Source organism: Anopheles bellator, chromosome 1 (assembly GCF_943735745.2).
Source record: "Anopheles bellator chromosome 1, idAnoBellAS_SP24_06.2, whole genome shotgun sequence".
Lineage (NCBI taxonomy): Eukaryota > Metazoa > Arthropoda > Insecta > Diptera > Culicidae > Anopheles > Anopheles bellator.
Genome location: NC_071285.1, coordinates 337813 through 360323, shown reverse-complemented (window position 1 = coordinate 360323; position 22511 = coordinate 337813). Strand labels below are relative to the sequence as shown.

At 48.7% G+C, this 22511-nt stretch overlaps 3 protein-coding genes across 3 annotated transcripts in view; 2 read left to right on the top strand and 1 right to left on the bottom strand.

The window, feature by feature from the left end:
- The first annotated feature begins 199 nt into the window (after positions 1–199).
- Positions 200–8660, top strand: LOC131215928 (CTTNBP2 N-terminal-like protein). Its single transcript, XM_058210326.1, has 6 exons — positions 200–325; positions 1111–1949; positions 2320–2546; positions 2700–2801; positions 3000–3172; positions 4952–8660. Exons 1-6 carry the CDS (start codon positions 200–202, stop codon positions 5864–5866), a joined length of 2382 nt encoding a protein of 793 aa, XP_058066309.1. The 3' UTR covers positions 5867–8660.
- Positions 8661–10141: 1481 nt separating this feature from the next.
- On the top strand, positions 10142–11731 carry LOC131205212 (parkin coregulated gene protein homolog). Its single transcript, XM_058197227.1, has 4 exons — positions 10142–10316; positions 10378–10659; positions 10733–10882; positions 11571–11731. Exons 1-4 carry the CDS (start codon positions 10142–10144, stop codon positions 11729–11731), a joined length of 768 nt encoding a protein of 255 aa, XP_058053210.1.
- Positions 11732–12509: 778 nt separating this feature from the next.
- The window catches only part of LOC131205790 (cytochrome b5 reductase 4), a 32614-nt gene continuing 22612 nt past the window's right edge, over positions 12510–22511 (bottom strand). The window contains exons 3-6 of the mRNA XM_058198043.1: positions 18166–18381; positions 16961–18038; positions 15528–15617; positions 12510–13571 (exon numbers count right to left, since the gene is read on the bottom strand). Coding sequence (XP_058054026.1) covers positions 13322–13571; positions 15528–15617; positions 16961–18038; positions 18166–18381 — 1634 coding nt within the window. The 3' untranslated portion in view covers positions 12510–13321. The remainder of the gene's footprint in view (positions 13572–15527; positions 15618–16960; positions 18039–18165; positions 18382–22511) is intronic.

Sequence of the window (22511 nt, the reverse complement as noted above, 5' to 3'; positions counted from 1 at the left end):
AGACACAAAGTGCTGATCGATCGGGTGTCCGCGACCCGAACAACCCGCTTACTACTCCGGCCACACAGCGGGGCTCATCCCGCTTCTTTCTTCTCCCGTACGAGAGTGAACCGGGCGGTGGCTGCACATCCGCAGCTTCCAACCGCGTACAGCGAACGGCAGCACACTGGGAACCCGAGTACGACTCTGTCGGCAAACGATGGCCGAGGTGGGCACCAGCTCCAGCGGTGACGGGGAAGCGGCCGCCCCGGACAAACCGAAGGGAACGGTCAAGTTCAGCGAAGCCGACCTAGCCGCCATCAAGCAAACTAGCGACACGCTGAAGGTGAGCAAACTATTCGGGAAACTAAACCTTTTGCGGCCCGAGAGGACGGCGAAAGAGAATTTAATACCCCGAGGAGGAATGAAGCAAGGAAACGCCCGGTTTCTGTCACTCTATTTCGGATGGTACTCCGCACGCGGGTTTTCCACCGGCGGCTAGGGAAAATGGGAATGAAAAAAATCAATATTTCAACGCTCCACGTCCGTCATCGCTCCTGTGTGCTGCGTGTGCGAGGGAAAGGAAGCGGAAATTGCTCACAGGAGAGCAAGAGAGTGAGGGAGCAGGTCGGTCGGCCAAATTTAAGACAGTAAAGAGTGAAAAGAACATGATCCCGGCTCCATCCGGCAAGACAGTGAACACGATATGCGCGCGTGTTTCGTGGCGTCGCCGGCCCCCGTATTGCACCGAAGGGCGAGGACGATTGACCGGTTACGGCCTTTGGTGGTTTTTCCGTCGTCGCTGTAATCGGAGCCGGAACATCAGACGAAGGCCCCCAAAGCTGGCGGAAGGGAACACTAAAAGGATTGCCATTTCCGTACACCGTCGATGCTGCTCGTCCTCTACATACGGCGGCGTATCGATGAAATGTATCTAACATGTTATCTATTTTTAGTTCAACAAAACAATCCTTTTTAATGCAGGAGGTCAAGCATTGCGCCGGGTACGAATAGCGGAGCGTAACGAGTCTGTTGTAAAATAGACAGCAAAAACCGTTTTGTTGCCTTTTCTGGAGTACGTAACCATACTTATCGCACGTTTCACCTTCGATTTCCTCTCGTTTGTTTTAGCGAAATCCAAAGATCGACTTCAGCAAAGCGGATCTGCTGAAGTTGCTCAGCTATCTGGAGGGAGAACTGCAGGCACGCGACGTCGTTATCGCGGTGCTGAAGACGGAAAAGATAAAGCAACTGCTGACGGCACCGCGCTACAGCAAATCGACCAACCTGAACGACCCACATGCGGCACTGTTTCGCGATCAGCTAGCGGCCAGCGGTAATATTGCCAGCCGGCAGTCCTCCATCCAGGCGGCCCAGTCCGAGCACGAGATGCGCCTGATGAATGACCAGCGAAGCGGTGTCCGTGAGCAGATGGATTCGCTGGCCACGCTCGTTATGCAGCAGCGTCAGGCGCAGGCGAAAATGATCGAGGCGCTGAAGGACGCCGAAGAACGCCACAAGCGCGTGGTGCAGGAGCTGTACGATGAGCGGCGCAAACACGAGCACACGACGGCTCAAGGTGACGACATTACGTACGGGCTGGAGATCGAACGGTCGCGCCTGAAGCAGGAGCTAGATCACGAGCGCGAACAGCACAAGGTGGTCGAGATCGAATTGAAGAAGATTCAGGAGCAGTTCGAAGCGGAAAAGAATCGCCAGAAGCAGATCGTACTGTTGCTGCTGGCGGAACGGAAGAAAATTATTATCAAGTACATCGAGGAACGCAAGCGGAGCGAAGACCTGGCGCAGATACTGTCGGAGGAGAAGCAACGCGTCGACACGATTGCCGAAGGGCTGGAGGAAGAGAGCAAAAAATCACTCCGGATGGAGGCAGAACTCGAGAAGCAGGCGCAACAGTTTAAGATCGAACGCAAACTGCTTCACCAAAGTCTGGCGAAGGAGGAAAAACGGTACGTTGCTGCGGCCGTGGTGACAGGGACCGCTTAGAGTTCGTGGAAGGAATGTTTACTTCATTGCGTAATCAGTGCACTATCGTAGCACAGCGTCCTCGCTTCACAGCAGTGATTTCATAGGCACTCGCTGTTATCAGAATAACGCAATGAAGTAAATGATAAGCGCGATGAGATAATAGCTTGAACTTTCGTGAAATTGTCGTAGATAATCCAATCAGCAGTAATGCGCACCTGTGGACCCAAACCTGACTTCCCACGATAAGTTTCGGAGTAGTGAAACGGCGGAGTTAATTTCTAGGAGAATTAGAAAGGTCGCAACATTCACAGAGCGTGTCCTTTCTCTTTTTTACTTTTCGGCCAACGACAGAGTGAAAGATCAGGAGGTAGAAATATTGCAACTGAAGGCGGAAATTGAGTTGCTGCGAAAGCAGGGCGGAATACGGCATCCGCTAGTGGCGCCGCAACTACCGACGAAGCCCGGTGGCCTCGTACCGTCGCGTCCGTCGATCGGTGGTGCCGGCAGTGGTGTTTCTCCGGCCAGTGTGTCCAGCAGTATTCCCGGAAGCGGTGCAATCGTGACCGGTGGTGGCGTGGGTAAGTTTTATCAACTTTAATACCCTTCTTCCAGTCACTAACGGATCGTAACTCGATTCACGCTCGGCAGCAGTGATCGTAGTGATTGTGGTCTTAAATGGGATCTTCTATATCTTGCTTCCTTCTCACGCACTTCCTTCGCAGCAGCAGGAGGAGTGCTGCCGGGTGTCCTCCCGGGGCAGATGATTAGTAGCATGGCGACGAAGGTGGTCCAACCGACCGCAACCGTATCGAGCGTTCCCGTGTCTGCACCAAGTAATGTGCATTTCCATATACGAATGTCTTTGGTTCCTGTTTCGAGCTTTGTTTAATTTTGGCTTTTTATTTGTTCGCTATTTGATCGTCTTTTTTGTTGAACAATCAATTTCTGCTTTCTGCTGAGTATATTGTGTTTCCAATGATTTGTTCACTATTTGATGCTAATATTTTGAAACCGCTTATCGATTTCGACAGCCACCGGCATTGCAAGATCCGTTTCTCCCGGGCAACTCATTCGTCAGACGGCCATTTCGCAACTGTCGGTCACTTCACCCAACACCGTGGGCCAAGTGACGGGCACCAGCCCTGGAGGCGTTCCGGGAGCCACGCCATCGGACACGTATGCCAGCACCACGCCAGCGGGAAAGGTAAGCTATCTTTGGCCCCGTACGGCATTCACATCATACGTTTCGAGTGTGACGAGTATCCTCATTTTCACTACTCAATTTGCTTGTATTGAGTACCTTCCGATTGAGTTTGTTTTTGTTTTTTTATTGTATCTGTGTGACGCTTAATGGTGACGGGGCGGCGGCTACAGAGGGACAGAGGGTAGTGTGAGCCTGTGGGACAATCTTTCACAAACTCTTTCCGATCTTTTGCCCGCCCCTTCCTGGAGTAAGGAGTGACTGCGTCCCACGTCGCTCGCCGTTGTGTTTGTTTATTTTGGTTGATTTATGCTTCTAGTCTCTATCTGTTCAGTATTTGTTTGTACTTTTGCTTGAATCTTTCACTCTCATTGCTCACTAGTTGTTTCATGAAGTCATGAATGTTACATATGATCATCACTTGTACGCCGTTTTTGTCGTTCTGCGAACCTAATGCAGCACACTAGTCGGGTTTGTGACGAGTTGTAGCTATTTTAGCATTGGTTCATTGTTTTCGTGAGCTTTACATAACCGCACCGCTACCGATCATGTTACGTTTTCGAAAACTCACCCGTCCGACAGTGTAACAAGAAAGTGCCGATCATCCTTTGGTTTGCTTACGATGCGTCCGCCATTTCTGTTATTATACATTGTACATTAGAAATCGTTTGCATTGGCATCGTGTTCATAGTTTGCAAAACGAACACATTCCATGTAGTTGTGCAAAGATGTATCTAAAAACGATTGAATCGAGTGCGCTGGCTGTGTTTCTAGTTTTCAAAACGTAGTTCTTAGAACATTGATTACACGTACACAATCCTACAGCAAAACCGCCGTTATCCTCTCTAATTAGCTAATTTTGTTTTTCTCACTTTATTTTCCAACCCTGTCTCACTAAATTATATCTCTAACACTGAATAAAAAAATCAACCCCAAATCGCAAAACAATCCGATCGTCGGAAACGTCGGAAACTTCCACGATCCGCGATGATCACTGCCATGTATACAGTAAAACGATAGACACATGCAACACGATGAAATCGGACGACGACATGAGCGATCGGTCGATAGTCCTTGCGATCCCGTTTTTTTAGTCGAATTGAATCACACCGAACCCCGGTATCCTTTTCTCCTTCGCTTTCCAACACCTTTCCCTGCCAAACAGGATTTTATGTAGGGTTTATGCGTTGCTTCTTTCGGTTACCAATAACGTAGGACCTAACCATAGGGAAGACAGCAGGGCAGCCGAGCTATTGTGTGCCACTAATAGCTTTTATCATTAACAGCGCTCTTTTTGAGGCAGGTTGATCGTGGGCAAACAATCCTGGGGACAGAACCATAGGGCAAAGGCTGCATTAGAGTGAGCGAGAGTTGTGCTGCGCGCCGCTATGTTTTGTATATTCGGTTTCGGACGGTTTAGCTGTTTAGTTTAAGTTATCTTTAAAAAGTTTCGTTAACGCGCAATATGAGTTACCCAACATTTAACGCTACTAGTTATTCTAACATTGTGGCATTTTCGTTTTGTGGTATAAGGTTGATAACCCATTCTGTACCGAACGTTACGAACACTAAAACACAGAAACAACTACCAACTAAACACTAAAGTAATAAAAACTAACCGTAAAACCAGTATCAATCAATCTTATTGTAAAACCGAATGCAAATTTTGAAAAACAAATCCAAACAATCGAAAAATCTCAACACCGAACTTGTTTTCTGCACATCACTTTATAACTTCGAACCTTCCACCCTCTGGCGGACCCGTGACCCCCAAACTCACAGATGACCAGTGTGGGCGTTCGTAAAGCGGTGGGCGTTGCAGCTGTGACCGTCATCGGAGCGCCCGGAGCCGCCGCGGCAGGATCATCAGCCGGATCACCAACCGTCATCGGGGGTTCGACGGCGACCATCAAGAAGACAATAATTCCACCGGTCGGTGGGCGCGGGGTGCCACCACCGATTCCACCCAACAAGCCCCAGATACCGCCGAAGCTGTCGGGCACATCGGCAGTTGCAGCTGTGGCCGCCGGTGCCATCTCGTCCCGCATACCGTTTCTCAGTCACGCTGGTGGTGGAAGCAACAGTAGCAGCGGCAGCAGCAGCAGCAGCGGAAGCAGCACTGGCAGTATTGGGTCTCTGGGCAGCAACGGTGGCAGCATTACGACGCCCGTCAGTCCGGTTGGCAGTAACAGCACCTTTGGCACGGCCGGCGTCGGCAGTAGTGCTAGTAGTGCCAGCAGCGTAGTGAACAGCAACGCTCCTATTGCCAATAGCGTGCCACTGTCGGCCGGTTTCGCCAGCAACACAATCTCACAGAGCACCGCTAACAATGCTATGTCCGCAAGCGCCAATGCGAACGCCTTACCGCAGCAACATCACCATCATCCTCATCCAGCTCCACCTCCGACACTTCATTCACATTATCTTCATCATGTTCCGCACGGTTCCGCGGCGGTCACGGCACAGCACCAAGCCTCCGTCAATAATGTTATCGCCTCTCCTACAGTTGTCAGTGGTGCTGTCCCAGCAACAGCAGCAATCGCAGCAGCCTCAGTCGCACCAACAACCGCATCAGCCATCACTGCACAACAACAAAGTCTTACGTCGCCAGCAGGCTCATCTCCATCCGTTCCATCAACCGCCGGGGGGCCATCAGAAATACTGACAAACATCGGCTGCGAAGGTGGGATCGTGTAAAAACTTTCGCTACTAAAGTTACCCGTATCCAACGCAGCCCCTCAGAATGCTTACACGTTAACTGAACACGTTCATCGACAAATCAATGTGGCGAACGCTAAGCTTGGTCCTAGTAGCCCTAGGACTAGCAAGATGCTCACTGGCAAGAAGTGGCTTACTCATGGTGCTTTAGACGTCTCCCGAGAATAGCGTTACGTGAGCTTTTTCGTTTTGATTTCGACGCGTATGCGTATACACGCAGTTATTTTTGTTTAAGCATTAAGTTCGAAAAACGTACTTCATTGGATTCTTATCACATTCGCTAGTCATAGATAGATCGAACAAAGTAACACCTTCATCACACATCACTTGCAGACAGTACTCATAAAAAACGTAGGACAATTTCCCCTGGCGAGTACTTATCGATTGGTTTCGTTGAAAAAATACGGTTCAGGCGTTAGTATGAGACTTCGCTCATATGACTGGTACGAGAGCGAGCACTTCATTTTACCGATTTTTTTGTGGCAATAGAAAATCAACTGTGCAACTAACTCATACATCACTTAGTTTCACTTGTACCGTTGAAGTTATACTAATTTAGTTTAAATAGTTTTACATCGCGGCATAGTAGGCGTTCATTTTCCACTGCAATGCTTTTCAATGGCAACTAATACTTTGTTGAATCAGTGATACCCTTTTTTGGTGTAACAGCTAATGATTTTGGTGCTTTGTAAAAATAGTTTACCCAGTGTACTTGGATCTCCGTTGTGATTGAAGCATCCAACATCTTCCACCATCACAATGCCTGCATTGCCCCCTCATAGTTCGTACTTGAATCGCACCAGGCATTAACCCCAACAGCATCTTCGAAACGGTCACATGTTGTGTAACAATGAACAGTGTAACAATGCCTGCCTGCTGCAATCTTAGAAGCAATTCGCAATTCGCGATCATTGTAACCACACAGCATACACATTTAGAGACTTACTCGAAGACCCGTGCCGTGCAATAGGATTTGAAGGCAGAAAGAGCTGCTACTAAACATGTATAACAATATATATATATATCAAACAAATGAAACCCAGCTTCTTGTGGCGCATCCTTTGACTGCCTAAAGTTTCTCATTTGGGTTGCCAGCGTAGTGCCAGTCGTTCAGAGAATATGCATGCATTCGTAAACCTCTAGCCCGTTAGTAGTTTCCTTAAAGAAAAATACTGAAAGCAATACTAAGCGTTATACTAAGAGGCATGATGTAAATGCAGACAAATCATTCGGAATCCTTCGGGCGCTGCCCGCTAAAGAATGCAGGGACCGATCCAGGCGATAGGCTTTGGTCGGAAACCGCGCGCTATAACAGTAGTAGTAGGTTGTGGAACCAATAGTCTATTATATGCCCCCATGGTAACGGAGGATGGCTTCACTTCAACGCTCGCGGTGCTTGCTATTTGATGTATACAGTAGAGCTGCGTACGGTGCGATTCCGAGTAGTCTCTTCGATGAGGTACCAGTCATTTCTATCAGTTTTGTTTTCCTACGGGTAAGGTCCCAATATGGGAAGTGGTCCGATTAGATGCAGGAGGGCAGCTTACAGATTGTGTCTTACGTCTTACAGTATCGTTTTGCCTTTGACGCGCACTGGTCAGGGATTGAGGGCAACACAATAACATGAAGTGCGAAGAGAACGTTTTCTGTCGGTAGAGCTATCTGTATTGTTTGAATCGCTGATTACTGTAAGAAATTAACCAATAGTAATAGTAATGATAACGCTAGTAAATTTGCTGTGATTCTCGGATTTTGTACTCCTACCTTCTACGACTTTACTCTATCCAATGAATTCTGTTCAGCATTGGTGTACCCAGAGGCACTGAATGCGCTGCACGGTGCTAAAAGAATCGTCTGGTGTGCTCAAATGATTAGAGGAACGCATTATAACAAACATCCAGTGAGATTGATACAAAATGGATTCTTCCGGAAGGCGATCGTCAGTGATCGCGACCCTTTCGTTGGTAGAATATTTTTCGATGTAGCATTTTTTTGCGGTAAGCCTGGTTACGCTTTTAATGTGCATATTGCATTATGCATTAGGTAAATTATGTTCAAATGGTCTGCCGTTCTGGCTCAAGGACCGGTGGCGAGTTGTGTGGAAAAGAAACTGCTCCCAGGCAGCCATCGCCGAACGCATTGTTAGAGTGAAACAGTACTAACCCAATAATGAATTAGAATACACAGAAAAGTAATACATCACGTGGTTGTTGTAGAATGAAAGTCGTACTCTATGGACTGTTGACGTGCCAGGTGCCGAAAATCTCGGATGGGCTCACGGATTATTGCTACCAAAAGTGATGTGATACTTCCCAGCTAAGACTTACCGTAGGCTAAAATATTTACGTTATCGTTTCGTATGCTGTCTTTTAACATTTTTCAGTTTGTTCTGGTGGCACTAACATCACATATAATCAGTGTTTTTTACAGCGACTACCCTGTGATTCTGTGACGGCAGCGGGTACGGCCTTTTCTGTTTCGTCACCCAACTTATATTACACCTTCGGTCACTACACTGTCCAGAACAGTGCGATGGTATTAGCTATACAAAGATAGGACAAACCGTACAGGGTAACCAATAGACCCAAATCTACCCCCGTATAACGAGAGTACCGAGCGCGAGTGGCACAACATTTTGCAGGGCAACATTTTGCAAAAACGTGTTACAATATTAATCGCAACAAAATAACCAAAACCATGTAATTAACTGTGTCTGTAAATTGATGCTACAACGTACGGTTAAACGAAAGGCAATCTTAGTTGAATACAACAAAATGGCGCCGGCAGTCGAAGTAATGTAAAAAGCGAAACACATGCTGTATTAGGTACCCGCCCTACATAAATGCAAATAAACTTATATATTCGATACATTCACTTCGTGTGCCGCTTTTGCTCATTATGGAGCGCATCGTTCAATTTTAGTTCTGCAGAATTATGTTGCTCAAATTGTGTAAAATGACCGTGCTAAGTAAGGCAGTTGAATTCGATTTAGAGTTCGTATGAACGTTCGTTGAATTTGAATTTTGTATTTGAAACGACCAAACAATATTACGGCAATGTTTCAATACTAGGGCGTGTGAAATATTTTGGAGCAATTTTCCAATTACAGCGGCAATAAAGAAAATTCTAACGACGGCTTTTGCGACTTTAAGGGAAAATGTTTTGCAATACATACAGGTCGAGGGTCTTAAGGAGGAACACTACAATGAACAGTCCTATCACACAGCTGGCCCCTACCAGGCAGTGGCCCATTAGGCCCATTAGGTGATGGCAACAGTGTGCTGCTACGTTCGTTGAGCAGCGAGGAAAACATCTTCCGGACGACGTGAATCGAGGAGCTATTAGAGCCGAAATCAACTGGATCTCGGTCCGATTAGAGCCGAAATATTTGTATATCGCCGAATGCCATTCGTCTCGCTCTATCCACAGCATCCATATCAGATCGGATGCCGCATTTTGGGGTCAGTTATTTGCAGGCCCCTTGCTTGAACTATCCGCCATTTCGTAATCGATCCAGTGATTACCGACCCGCCATTAGTGGAACTTTGTTTTCTTTGCGTGTGTTTTAAATAACATTTGGTGTGTAATACACGCGTTCAAGTATAATAAATAGCCTTATAAATTAATTGTCGACGATGATTTACCGTTGCTCGTATAAACACAAATTTTTGATACACCCTGTAACTGAATTTTCATATCATATCCAGAGCATTGCACACAACGGCAACGCTTCTCGCACGCAAGGCTGCATACAAGTCAGAACCGTGTGGCGTTTCCGCTTCGTTCCGTTCGTTTTCCCGGTCCTTAACGGTTGCCTTGGCGCCGTACCAAAACTAAACATTTTCACATTCCGTCGGCCCGCGCAGAGGCAGTGGCTTTATGTAAAAGCATTCCAAAGGCGCTGTGCAGTTCCTGCGGCGGACCTGGGTTTCTTGTTGTTTATTTGTTATCTGCGCGCTGGGCGCATGTTGGGTCAATTTGTGGATAGAAATTCGAAGGATTAAAACCGGCGGTGGCCCCGGCGGGTAGTGATTTTTATATTTTGCTACAATTATTTACACGCCAGCTTGAGTCCTTGAGTTTGCTGTGTGAGGCGCCCCCGATGAACGGGAATTAGTTGCTCGGGCGAAGGACCAAGACCCCGGGTGCGCTCGCTGTGTGTGTTTCGATTGATTTTCTTTTTAAAGTCCACAAGAAGGCAGGTCCGGTGTCCGAGCGTGGCGTGTCGTACCGTGGGGCTCCCGTAGTAAAACCATGGCCACCAAATCGTCGTCAGCGTCCTTCCTGTTCGAGGTGCGGTCGCTGTCCGTTGCCCGACCCGTGCGCAGCGTCAAGAGTGCCTCGTCTGCGCTCCGCCCAGTGCCTGCGTTTTCCATCGAGTCCCTGCAGAAGAACACCTACGTCATGGGGCCACCGAAGACCCAAAAACGTAACGTAGTCCCGTGGCCGTTTCGTTCGTTACGCTCTCTGCATGTCCTGTTCGATTGCAGAGCGCTACATGATCCAGCCGAAGGCCACCTCCTTCCGGATGTACTACGAGCGGGGTGATCTGCCGATCAAGATGGAGTACCTGACCGGGGGCGACAAGATCGCCTGGACCGTGGACATCGACAAGCTCGACTACGGCCTGTACCTGCCGCTGTTCTTCGACGGGCTCTCGGAGACGCGCCACCCGTACAAAACGTACGCCAGGCAGGGTGTCCAGGACCTGCTGGCCCACGGTGGCGACAAGATCTATCCCGTCATTCCGCAGCTAATTATCCCCATCAAGAGTGAGTATGGGAGGAGCCATCAAGTGGCCGTTTGCGTGTTAATTTTTGTCCCATTTCGTCCTCCGCTCCGTAGATGCGCTCAACACGCGCAACATGGAAGTTATGTGCGTAACGCTCAAAATCATCCAGCAGCTCGTGATGTCGTCCGATTTGATAGGGCCGGCCCTGGTCCCGTTCTACCGCCAGCTGCTGCCAATGTTTAACGCGTACAAGGTGAAGAACAGTAAGTATTGGTGCGTGTCCGGGCCGAGGAGTCTCCCGCAGGATGGGTTTCTGATGGTTCGCTATCGGGTCGATCGGCCCATCCGGTATCGACTAATGGGGCCACCGTTGTTTAAGTTTAAAAGTCACGCATTTTGCCGAGGCACGAACCGAACGACACGCCACGCCGTGGCATCCATTAATTGCAGTTCCTCTTGATGGACCCTTTTCTGCTTTGCTCAAATTTACAACTGACCGCACGCAAGCGAAGGGGGAATGTACTTTTAATTGTCCCCGTTCCCCGTATTGCGCGTTAGCTGTGTGGGGCCACTTAATTTCTTTTGCCATCTTGCCATCCCCAATCGTCGGTTGAAGTTAATGGCTGTGGCCTCGTTTGTCGATTGATAAATGCTTTCATTAACACATAGTGGGGACAGATGCGGTAGATTCGAGATGACGGGACGTAATCGTAATGAGGTCGCATCAAATGGAGGCGCCCGGTACCCTATAGCAGTTCCATCCATCCATAAATCAAGCCAATTCCAATTATTGTCCGAGCCTTTTAAAGGACAAACGGCTAGAGGAAGCCCCTTTGGGTGAAATAGTATTTTCTAATGCCATTTTGTCTGAATGTTCGCACAGCCTTTTCTCAATATTTTTGTGCCTTCTGGTACCTCACTGAATCGCATCCGTTGCTGTCCGTTCCACAGTTAACTCCGGTGACGCCATCGATTACGGCCAGAAGAACAACATGAACGTGGGCGACCTGATTGACGAGACGCTCCAGGTGCTGGAACGCCACGGGGGCGAGGACGCGTTCATCAACATCAAGTACATGGTCCCGACGTACGAGTCCTGCTACCTGAACTGAGTCCTGCTACCTGAACCGCCCTGGCCGGTAGGGTGACCGGAAGTAGGTGCGCCAACGGCAACACGGGTTAGTACGTGTTTTATGTTTCAGCGGAGAATTATTGTTCGACTGGCACCGTTTGATAGTTTGGTCACGTTCCAGGACGCGCCGGAAGTGTGGTGGACAAGCGTGGTGCTAATGGCCATCGTATATCGCTGTGTGGGGCTGCTATTAGAATCGAATCGAGCACACACACATACACACTGTTGTGCCAAAAATTAGGTTAAGCTCAATGTACCGCAACCACTGGTAGCCTGCAGACGTAACACACCAAACACACCGCAGACATGAATTGGCTCAGTGAGGTTAGGTAAATTTAATCGTTAGGTTTAGTAGATAATGCAAATTTTACCAATGCGCTCCGCCGCGTGGCAGGCACGAAGAAGGCACTTTAGGCCTTCGCGAATGGCCGGCACATCTCTAGCATAATTTAGAATAGTAAGAACCGAACCGAACTGCCTTAAGGTTGTCGCTGGGGTAGCCGTTACCCTCTGCAGCACTTATTCTTTCGAAACAACACGGAACAGCGTGACCCATATGATGAAGATTGCGACATTTTGACCCAGCGAAAGCGAAGGCCAACCGGGAACCCGTAACACAACCGGCACGGGCGGTGTCGTTAGATAAACCAATAAGCCGATAACGAAATAAAGCAGGTTCATGTTTTCAAAATAGACATCTGGCGTTATATTTATTCTGTCCGCGACCATCCTGTAATAATACACTGTGTTTTGGCTGTTGGATCTCCGCCCAGAATGCGGCCGGGGTTCGGGTAAAGGATTTCAATTTTCTATAAAACATCAGTGGCCCACGGTAACACATGTTGAAGGTGAATAAAAATGAAACCGTAGATCGGGGCCGTTGTATACTCTGTCAGCTGGGGGCTGTACTTTGCTGCCCTGGCCCCCGTTTTTATATTGCCTACACCGTTCGCGAGAAAAGAAGCTGGTGAACATAAGGCTGGTGTCTCCGCTGGGTGGAGGCGTTGCAGTTTGCTGTCCACTTAGAACCGAAAGGCAAGTCTATCATCTTTTATCCGATAATGATGTACAAAAACAGCTCCCGTGCGCTCTGCCCAATCTATCATATCCGTTGCATCCGTATGTCCTGTGTGTATCTGTTTGGTTCGATTGTGGCTCTTGTTTGCCTCCTGTTTCGGTTCGTACTTCTCTGCCACACGACAATAATACAACATTCTGCCAACAACAAGAAACGATGATTGTGGTGGGTCCCTCAAACGATAGCGACAGCGACAAAGTGCGACTACCGTGAAGTGAATGCCAAATCTATCTGGCGATCTACGCTACACTGGCTGGTGCTTGGTGCTTCTGGTGTTCCGAATTGGTTCATAGTGGTTAGTGGTTAATCCTTTGTTCAGCTCCTAGTGTGGCGTGACCTAAAAAGCTTATGTTCTACTTTCGAACCCGCGTCCGATGCACAAACATACGCAGCTTAAATTCAATATGGTTCCCGCGGTACACACCGACGTGAGTGTTACCGTGGCTTTCTCTATCACAATGCACCGCACTGGCGGGATCGGGTTCGGCCAGCCTAACCCTGAAAGCAGTGCAGATGTTTGGGGTTATGATCCGTTTGCGCGAAGTACTGCAGGCACAGCTCATTGAACGGTTTCGGGCCACAGACGCAGCAGTAGCTCGCGTACGCCGGCGACTCGCCCGTTGTCAGCTGGCGGACGATGTCGAGCGTTACGCGACCATGGGCGGTGCTCGTTTGCGCGCGGACGTCCGGCACAGCAATATCCGGCTGTTCCGTTTCCGACAGGTAATGCACCACCGTTAGCCTGCGAACGAGAGAGAGAGAAACCGGGGGACAGATGATGAGACAAGCGGACAATGCGGAAGGATGTACATTACACTGTTGTCGTTGCCACGTTTGTTCTCAATTTATTGACTTATGCTTGATCAGGACCGTGCAGGGTAGCAATATTTAGCAGCAAACGGACACCGGAGCACGTAGTGCTGAATAGTTGCCAATTTAAGTATCGGCCAGTTTCTGCACTTTTTAATAAATTATTTAAAGCACAGCTGAAGGATGGCACTTTCTGCTGAATGAAAAACGCGGGTAACACCTAGGTGGATCCAATGCTCCGAATCACAAGCCGGACTCGAACCACCACAGGCGCCTCTGCGGACGATATGATAATTTAATTTATGCCGAGAATAGCCTCGAGTCCGATCTGGTCGGTCGGTGTCGGTGGCCAGCAGCAATACGAGTGATAGAGTACGCCATCGGCTCCAACTACCGCGTCGACGTAGATTAAAAGCATCTACCGGGCGGAGAATGGTAATTGTGGGACACAGGTTGTGGTCGGGAGATGGAGCGTCCTGCGCTCCGGGCTTCCTGTATGGGCACTTTAATTTAAGATACTCCGCTGCACCACTGCACCCGGCACCCATCCCACGCTACCACAGATGGGCAAATGGGATGGACAAAGTTTTCTGGCTCTTTCCTTCGGTTAGGCAATAGTTTTGAGCATGAAGAAGAACGGGCGCATGTGTGGGTGAGAGAGAGAGAACTTGACCGGCTTCGGTATGTGCAGATCATGTGGCAGCAATAAATATCTATTCAGAACGTAAGGCAGAATGATGGTGTTTCTGGCCACTTTCTGCCACTAAAAAGTATTGCAAACCGTGCACCATTCCTATTAATAACACTGTCCAGCCATCTGTCAGGACCTTATTTTATATCAGAACTACAAACAAAAGTAATAGAATCTGGCAGTGGTTTCGTCTAGGGGTTCGAGGGACTGAGCAAAAAATGTAAAATTTGCTCGACTTTGCCCAAGCACCACATAAAAAATGTACGAAAATGGCCAATCAATATGGAAGTGGCTCACATTAGCTCGAGCTAATTTCCTAGATTCTTGGAACGATCCGATTTCTTACAAAAAAAACGTCAATTTGTCGAGAAGATAGTTATCGTGATAACGAGTTTTTTTTCGGTCTCAGCAATTTTGCCATAATGGCACCGAAGATCCCTTCGGTGATGCCGCTGCTTAGACTAATAGTCCGGCCAGTCCGTTTTGGCGAGCGAGCCGACACAAAGTTTGCTTCCTCTCCTGGGCCACGGGCGTCGAAGTTGGGAAGTCATTTGTCAACTTCACCGATTCCGTGTCTCAGTTTCTGTTTTACTTTCCGGGTACATTTTATTCGCACTTTAATTCGAAACACAAATCAAAGCATTGTGGACCTGGGACACATAAACGTGTAGAACTTCAAGTTCGATGTACTCCGAAAAGAAGGAAGGACAACGTTAATCAAACGAGTGGCATTGCTTCACATTCAAATTGATTCCGAAGTGCGCACCATTTACTTAACTCCAACGCTGTCACAGCGCGATTGCAACGGTCGATCGTGGCGTGGCGTTGCATAATTCCATTGTTTCTGGTGTGGCCCGGGTCATGAATAATGTAGCACAAACTGTTCAATAGATTACACGCATCCTCACGACCGAACGACGACTAAGTCCCAACCCGACACGGAGAGTTCCCTCCTCGGTGGCCCCCCCCCCTCAGAAACAGAGAGTCAATGGATGGAAAACAATAGAATTATGGTTTCCCTCTTTTCGTTAGCCTCCAAAAAACACGACACATCCGCCTGGCGAGCTGGCGATTCTCGGGAGGTCCACAGGATGTGTGTAACAAACCAGGCACTCGAGAAAATCATCCGTTTGCGAGCAGCAATATGGTGCGGCGGGAGCTGCGGGAGACACCGTCACCTTGCAGGCGATAAATTACCTTTTGTCCTTTTTGCATAAATTTTCCAGCATCTCCCGGCACCAGATATCCGCTTCGGTTTTGTTGAAGTACAGCACGGCGATGTGTTCTCTGTGGACGAAGCAAGTTGATTGGGAGGTGAGTAAGCGTCAGCGTTAAAGTGGACACATTTCGCAGAGGCACATTGGTTTCGCATAAATTTACGCATTGTTCGACCCACAAGAAGTAATTCCGATGAACGCTCCGTAGTAATCGCAAATGTTCTAGACTTTAACAGGGAATCTAATCGAATTAATATGACTGACCTAACAGACCGACTTTTTGGGAAAAGGCAACTTGTGAAATCCATCTTCGGGAGAGTAAAACTATGATTACTTGTCCGTTTCTGATAAACGTCCTTCCCTCGTAACTGCCTCGGCACCGGATCATGTCAGACTCACCGAGTGTAATGGGAATTGTTTGCCAAATGCGAGCCAACCGATTTATATGCGTCGGTCGGTCTGCGGGCTCCTCACATCAGCACAATCTGGAAAGCCCAACCGACCGCAACCGGAATTAATTTAATTGGGTTCATTTTCCAATTAGAGTCCCTCTTCCGTAAGCCCGCCCGACGGAGGGCATGACAGAAATATATGAGTTTTGACAAGTTCCGGGGATTAGTCCGCAAAATTCGGGGCCACCAGCATCAGCTGCCTCTCGTTTCAAGGCTACGGACAGCATAGTGTTTGCTTCCGTTAAATAAGTCGTGCGTCGGCCAAGTGGTGACCCTTTCTCCCTGTCGGTTAATTATCATATCCATTTGAGTAGCATCAAGTGTCGTTACGCTCGTGACGGTTCTGTTTGCTTCCCGTTTTGGGCTGCACGATTTTTAATTATTCAAATTAAATCCTAACTAGTATTGAGACTGCTTAAGACTTGGGAGGGACATGCTTGAAGTGGGTTATAGTTTGGAAGGGTGCTCTACTTGAAGGTACAGCTTTGTTCACTGTTTAATGTCAACTTAATTATCAGCCAGTTAAATTCATTATCAAATTATGAAGTGACACACTGATGCTGAACGATAACTAGGACTTGAAACTAGAACACGATGCCTTATCAGCTGCCGAGAACAGTCAACCTGGCGCAGCTTTACACGTACTCCACAGCGAGATTATTCTGACAAGTTCACCTGGACCATTTCCGTCTGATTCTATTAATAGTCAAGATCCTTTAGTCTTTGCTTCGCGTTGGGCTAATTATTAAAAATGGATAAGGCCGATTATGCGGTTGTATAGGTCAACCAAAGCGGTTTGATACGCCAAAGGTCGGCGAAGGCCTGACGAAGGCCGGCCTTCGGGTAAATTAAATTAAATATTCATCAAGCCTCTTTAATGTGTCCTTGTGTTTGCCGGTCTGCCAAAGATCTCAATACTGAACGAGACTGGGACTTGGACGACCTCATGCAGACTACTCACATCCGGTTGCTGGTGCGATCGAGCAGATAGTTCAGTAAGGCCACCATTGGCGTTAGTCCACTGCCGGCCGCCAGCAGCGCGAACCGATTGTGATGGCGCAGTTTGCACAGCCCAAAGTTCCCGCTCGGCTGCGACACCTGCAGCGCCGTGGCCAATGGGACCGGCCGTGTTAGGTGCTTCGAGAGGCTTCCGTCCGGGTACGATTTGACGAGCAACGGCACCGAGCCGATCGGACAGTCCGTTCCGATGCAACCGGGCGGTACGGGTGTGTAGCTCCGCGACACGTACTCTCCATCGATCGAGGCCGACACCGACACGTGATACCCGACCGGGGTAACCATCAGCAGTCGATCACTCTTGGGTTTCAGCAGCAGCGCGCAGGAGTCGTGCGTGATCTCGAGCCTCGTCGTCACGTCGTACTCGTGCAGCTGCATCTCACAGTTCTCCTTTCGCTCGTGCTCCATCTCACCGAAGCCGGTCCAGAGGGCCGGGATTGCTTTGGCGAACGTCAGCTCGATCTTGCCCGTTTCCAGCGAAGTACGCACCGTGCAGGGCCACCGAACGGGGTTGGCCAACCGGAACCGATAGCGATACTGTGTGCTGGCCTCAAGCAGGATGGTCACCGTGAGCGGGTCGTCCTCCCGTTCCCCGTACTCCACGATCACACCCGGGTTGGCCAGGGTGCGGGTGTAGAAGATCAGGGTGAGGTCGGCCGTCTTCTGGATCCAATCGAATCGCGGGACGATCGGAATGGAAAGCTTCAACGAATCGTCACTGTCGGAGCTGACGATCGAGGCGTTCGAGAAGCTCGCGGGCAGGACCGTGACCCTTTGGTCGTCGGCGCTAGTTGTTGGCGCAGCTTGGGCGGGGACGATTGGTTTGACGGCCAGGAAGGAGGGCGGCGGCGGAGGAAGCTTGCTGTTCGGTTTGCCGCTATCCGTGAGCGTGATGGTGACCGTGGTACGCAGCGGCCCTATGTAGCACTTGGCCAGCAACGATTCGTAGTTCACCCAAGCGTGCACTTCGTCGAACAGCTTCGTTGCGTCTTTGCCAATGCCACGCATCAGCTCGTCGGGTCCTGTGAAAAATGCGACAAACGTCAAACATTGGCATCAGGAATATTTAAAGAAAGAATTAGATCTGAACACGCCTGACGCGGCTATACAATAAAAGTCTCAAAGGAAACGGGAAACTTTACGACTTACCTCCCGGATGAAAGTCCATGTAGCGCGTCACGTTGTACACCTTCCCCCGGATCGCCATCCAGGCGTCGTCGGGCCGATTGTGCTTGGCCAGTTCCGCATGGTTTACCGGCTGTACGCGTCCACCTGTGCCGGTCAGATCGACACCCGAGTTACCCAACCGGATCCAGTCCATCAGCGAGTGGCCCGGCTTCAGGGCCGTTTTGTTCCGTGGGTTGCCTGGAAAGGACGCAAAAAAAATAAAAACAGCAACCAGAGCCGCCACATTAAAACCCTTCGATGATTCCATAATGACGTACGGGCCCCAAACTCCAGCCACCGGCTCCGACCCTGGGATGATCATAAATTATGGACGGTGTCGGGGCCGTTTTGGGTTCGGTCCCGGGATAGAAGAGAAGCGTTGCCGAATACCACCAACCGCCGTACGGCAGCGGAAGGCCTTTTTAATCCCGCATCAGAATGATTGAGCAGATTGTTGGATGTAAAGCAACTTTTGGCTGGATTAGTAAGGACTTTTTAGTGTCCTAAGGTAACGTCTCGAAACGGGCAATCTTTTAACACCAATCGCAGTGCCCGATGTGAGCTACCTGAATAATCAATATCCATTGTCGGAGTCTTCGCAAAGAGGTTCGGAATGTTATTGGAACACGATAAGAATGCCACACCATCGGCCAGAGCTCCCAAGAATGCACTGTATCGCCGTTGTGTGAGGGCTTGTTGCATTCCATGAAGACTGCAACTGCCTTCAGTGCCATTTTGAGCCAACGCGTTTGAATCGGAATGGGTGGAATCCAAGATATTCAAGCCAGCTCTTCAGCCCTCTGTTGGGGTTGGATCTATTTTGGAGTTTGCTACAAATACTAAAAACTAACTGTAATGAGTTGCTTAACTGCCAAAAAGGAAGCATATTTAGGGGACCAACGGAAATCACACAACATGACCGGTGCAGACAATTTGACGAAACGTTGAAGACTATCGAAAAAAACACGCATGATCTAATCGATTATTGACCGATGCGTGGCGTCGTAAAAGAACCAATTTGAAATTGATCCACATCACAGCTCGCCCACGATAAAACTGTTATCGAAAGGTAAACATTTGCCATCGAATATGCCAAGGTGCGGCATTCAATTTTACGTTGACAGCACAAAAACCGATGGAACAGGACGATAATGCGCCCTTAACGAATCCGTTTTTCTTTTCGCCACCCCGCCACTGATTGTTATTGATCTGAAATGGCTGGTTCGCGCATTTCGGTTGCGATCTCATCGGAGGTTGAGTTTGGATTACGGATGCGTACTTGCTGCGGCTGATGTTTGTTTTTGCTTCGTGGGACACAAAAATACACAGCAAAAAAGGAAGACCAAACACAATCAAGACATGATTCTTCCAATCAGCCAAACGTGAACACAAACGGGTCGGTTCCTTTCCGGGAATTCCGTAACGCGGTGGCCGTAGGAAAAAGAAACCCAAACACCAGCTACGCCTGACTGGGCCGAAAACATACGAGGAGCTGCTTCCCCCGGGGACCACCACAGGTCGTTGAGAAGAGGAGCGCAAATCAATTGCGTCTGCCGGTGCTGTCTTCGAGACAGTTCTCGGTGGCGGCATTATTTCCCGTACCGAAGAAGTTTCTGTAATCATTCTTTTGCTGCCATTGATGGTCCACAGCCCTCGACGGCAGCAGCTTCGTTCTTTCTCTCTCTCTTGCGCTCTCTGTGGGACACATTTCAGATAATACCTTATTATGGTGCTATAATCCTCTAAATTCGTTACCAACCAATAAACAGTATCATCCAGTCCGGGGTGCGTTCCGATCCGTTGGAAATTCGTAAAATTTTCCACTCAACTGCACCGACGGTTCTTTCGAGAGACCTTCAAGACCCTCGACCCCCGATGGAGACGCCTGGTGGCCTTCGGAAGAGCATTATGTTATCAATAAACCCTCCGGCCCGGATCGGATCAGTTTATTTCCGGCGAGGAAGGTAGTAGAGCCTGCCTGCTTAGATTACCGGGCGATGTAATAATGTTCGGTGTCAAATAGACGATTAAATTAAACGTACTTTTAATGGCAATGCTTACCGCGGGCCGATTATAAAATAGGACGGCCAGCGGCTCGTTAATGCGTTGTTAATGGGTCCGGGTTATTGATGGACGGGTGTTTTTAATTATTCCCAACTTTCGGTGTAAACTGGCACGATAAAAATGGGGATGGCATTAATCTTGAGGCGACATTTAAGGGCCAGCTAGGGTCCACAGCTAGTATTAAATTTCAACAACAATTCCGTAAGCGCAAGCTAACGAACCAAGTTGAGGAAGAATTGGTTTTAATTCTGAAACGATAATGTTTCCCGAAAAAAGGTGAACACAGCACAGCGCGCGCCGCAACATCAGCGTCCGATATCCGACTTTGACCGGCGACGGAAGACCACAAGTTTGACGAGCGTTGACTTCATCAATCATGCTTCCGATAGCCTCTCATTGCCGGAGCCCTTCATCGAAGAAAATTGTTGTGACAGGCCCCATCACGCAACGACTTATAGGTGGCAGCGACAATATTGATAGCAAGACTAGTCGGCCCAGCAAGATCGAGAACGGATGCGGCGGAAGATAATGAAGATCGATCGGTGCTGACGGTGATGCTGAGGTTAATTTGCTTCCCACACTTTTTCGGGGAGATGCTAGCGTTCCGTACGTCGGGTAACAAACTAACTGCGGCGTACATTACAGTGCCTAGCGTAACGTAATGGAGAATCAATTTCACGGTTCGATTTATGAATTTTACAGTTCAGCGAATCGCAAAATTAACCTGCTTAACATCGCATCGTGTGCCTTTTTGCGTTGACTTCGATTCGGCTCACAATTAAGCTACCGGCAACACCCACCGTAAGCGATTAATAACAGCCACGGTGTTACGGATAACGGGATGAAAACTCCGAAACCCCATCTCTAGGCCGGTGCCGGCTCTTGTTTTCGGGCGCAATCATTTTTCCGAGAAGGAAAACTTTCTTTCCGACTTTTGTTTCCTACGAATGCGCGTGATCGCGCGATAAACTTTCCTAAATTAGAATACCAACTTTTTTGGCGTCCTTCCATCTTGAGCTTCCCTAATAAAAACAAGTACTCCTGATTTGTGTTAAAATTTGCGAAGTAAAAAGGGCCATTTGGATTCCGTAACAGCGGCACAACGGAGCAAGGCAGCATGGGAAACAAGGGGCAATGTTTATCATACGAAAAACCGGTGAAAATTTATTAACAACGATTTATGGCCCGGCCCCTTAAAAGGCGCGACTAGTCCGCTATCGATCCGCGCCACGAAAAATTATCGACCCGGTGCCAGCGTATACGGCGTAGATTTAACAACATAAATCAATCAACTTAACTCGCTGCCGCTGCCGATTTTCCTAACCTCAAACCGGTTCGGTTGGGTTCCGTCGCAATCGCACGCTGTGGGCCAAGCAGTCGATTTGATTTATTCATTGCATTTCAAGTTCGCGTCGCGTCGGGGGACTCCAAGAAATCGGTTGGTCAATCAACCCGGGAGGGTGTTCCGAGAATTTGGTAATCATGTTTGCATAGTATTCCAATGAAACCTTCCGCGACGCGGCCCTAGAGGACCCGACACTGGTGCCGTGCGTAAGGAATTTGATCAGAAGTAGGTCCGGGGGCTTCAAAAAAGGGCCTCGGAAATGGAAAAAAGGCGAGCGGAACGGATTTGAGCGAAACAAATCAGGATGAAGTTAACAGCATTTTTTTGTTTGCCAGTGGCCAGGCCGCACCGGACTAAGTGACGGCTCTTTACATTTTTTGTTCCCGGCCAGTAGAGGTTCTTTAATTTTATTTATTCACCTTCATCAACACAGCACAACAAACCCCAAGCAAATATAAGGCATCTTATTATGCACGTAGGCATCCTAACTTGTTGTGTACCGATGGATCATTTAATGGTCGAAAGATCAGAAAAAATAAATAGATTGGGAAGAATGGGAAGAGGTGAACCATTTGCTAATGAATTGACGAGAATTGCCCTATGGCGAGTGTCGCAGAAAAGAATCTATGCAATTTATCACTGATAATATATAAGCAAATGACTAAGCCCATCATTGAAGGTTAATCTTAACATTGGCTGTAAATCACTTTTTGCAAACGATCGAGCAGCATTTAAAAGTCGTTAACCACCGAGACAACACGAGAGCGCAAGGTTCGCTCGTTCCGAGGTCGGTTTCAGGCACAGCGGTTCCAGAAAAAGTGGTTCCATCGTTCAGAATGGTGACACGAACTGGATGCCCGGATGCCACCGGTTTGCAAATTGCGAGCGATAAACAACTGCTGGGCAACCCTTCGCAGTT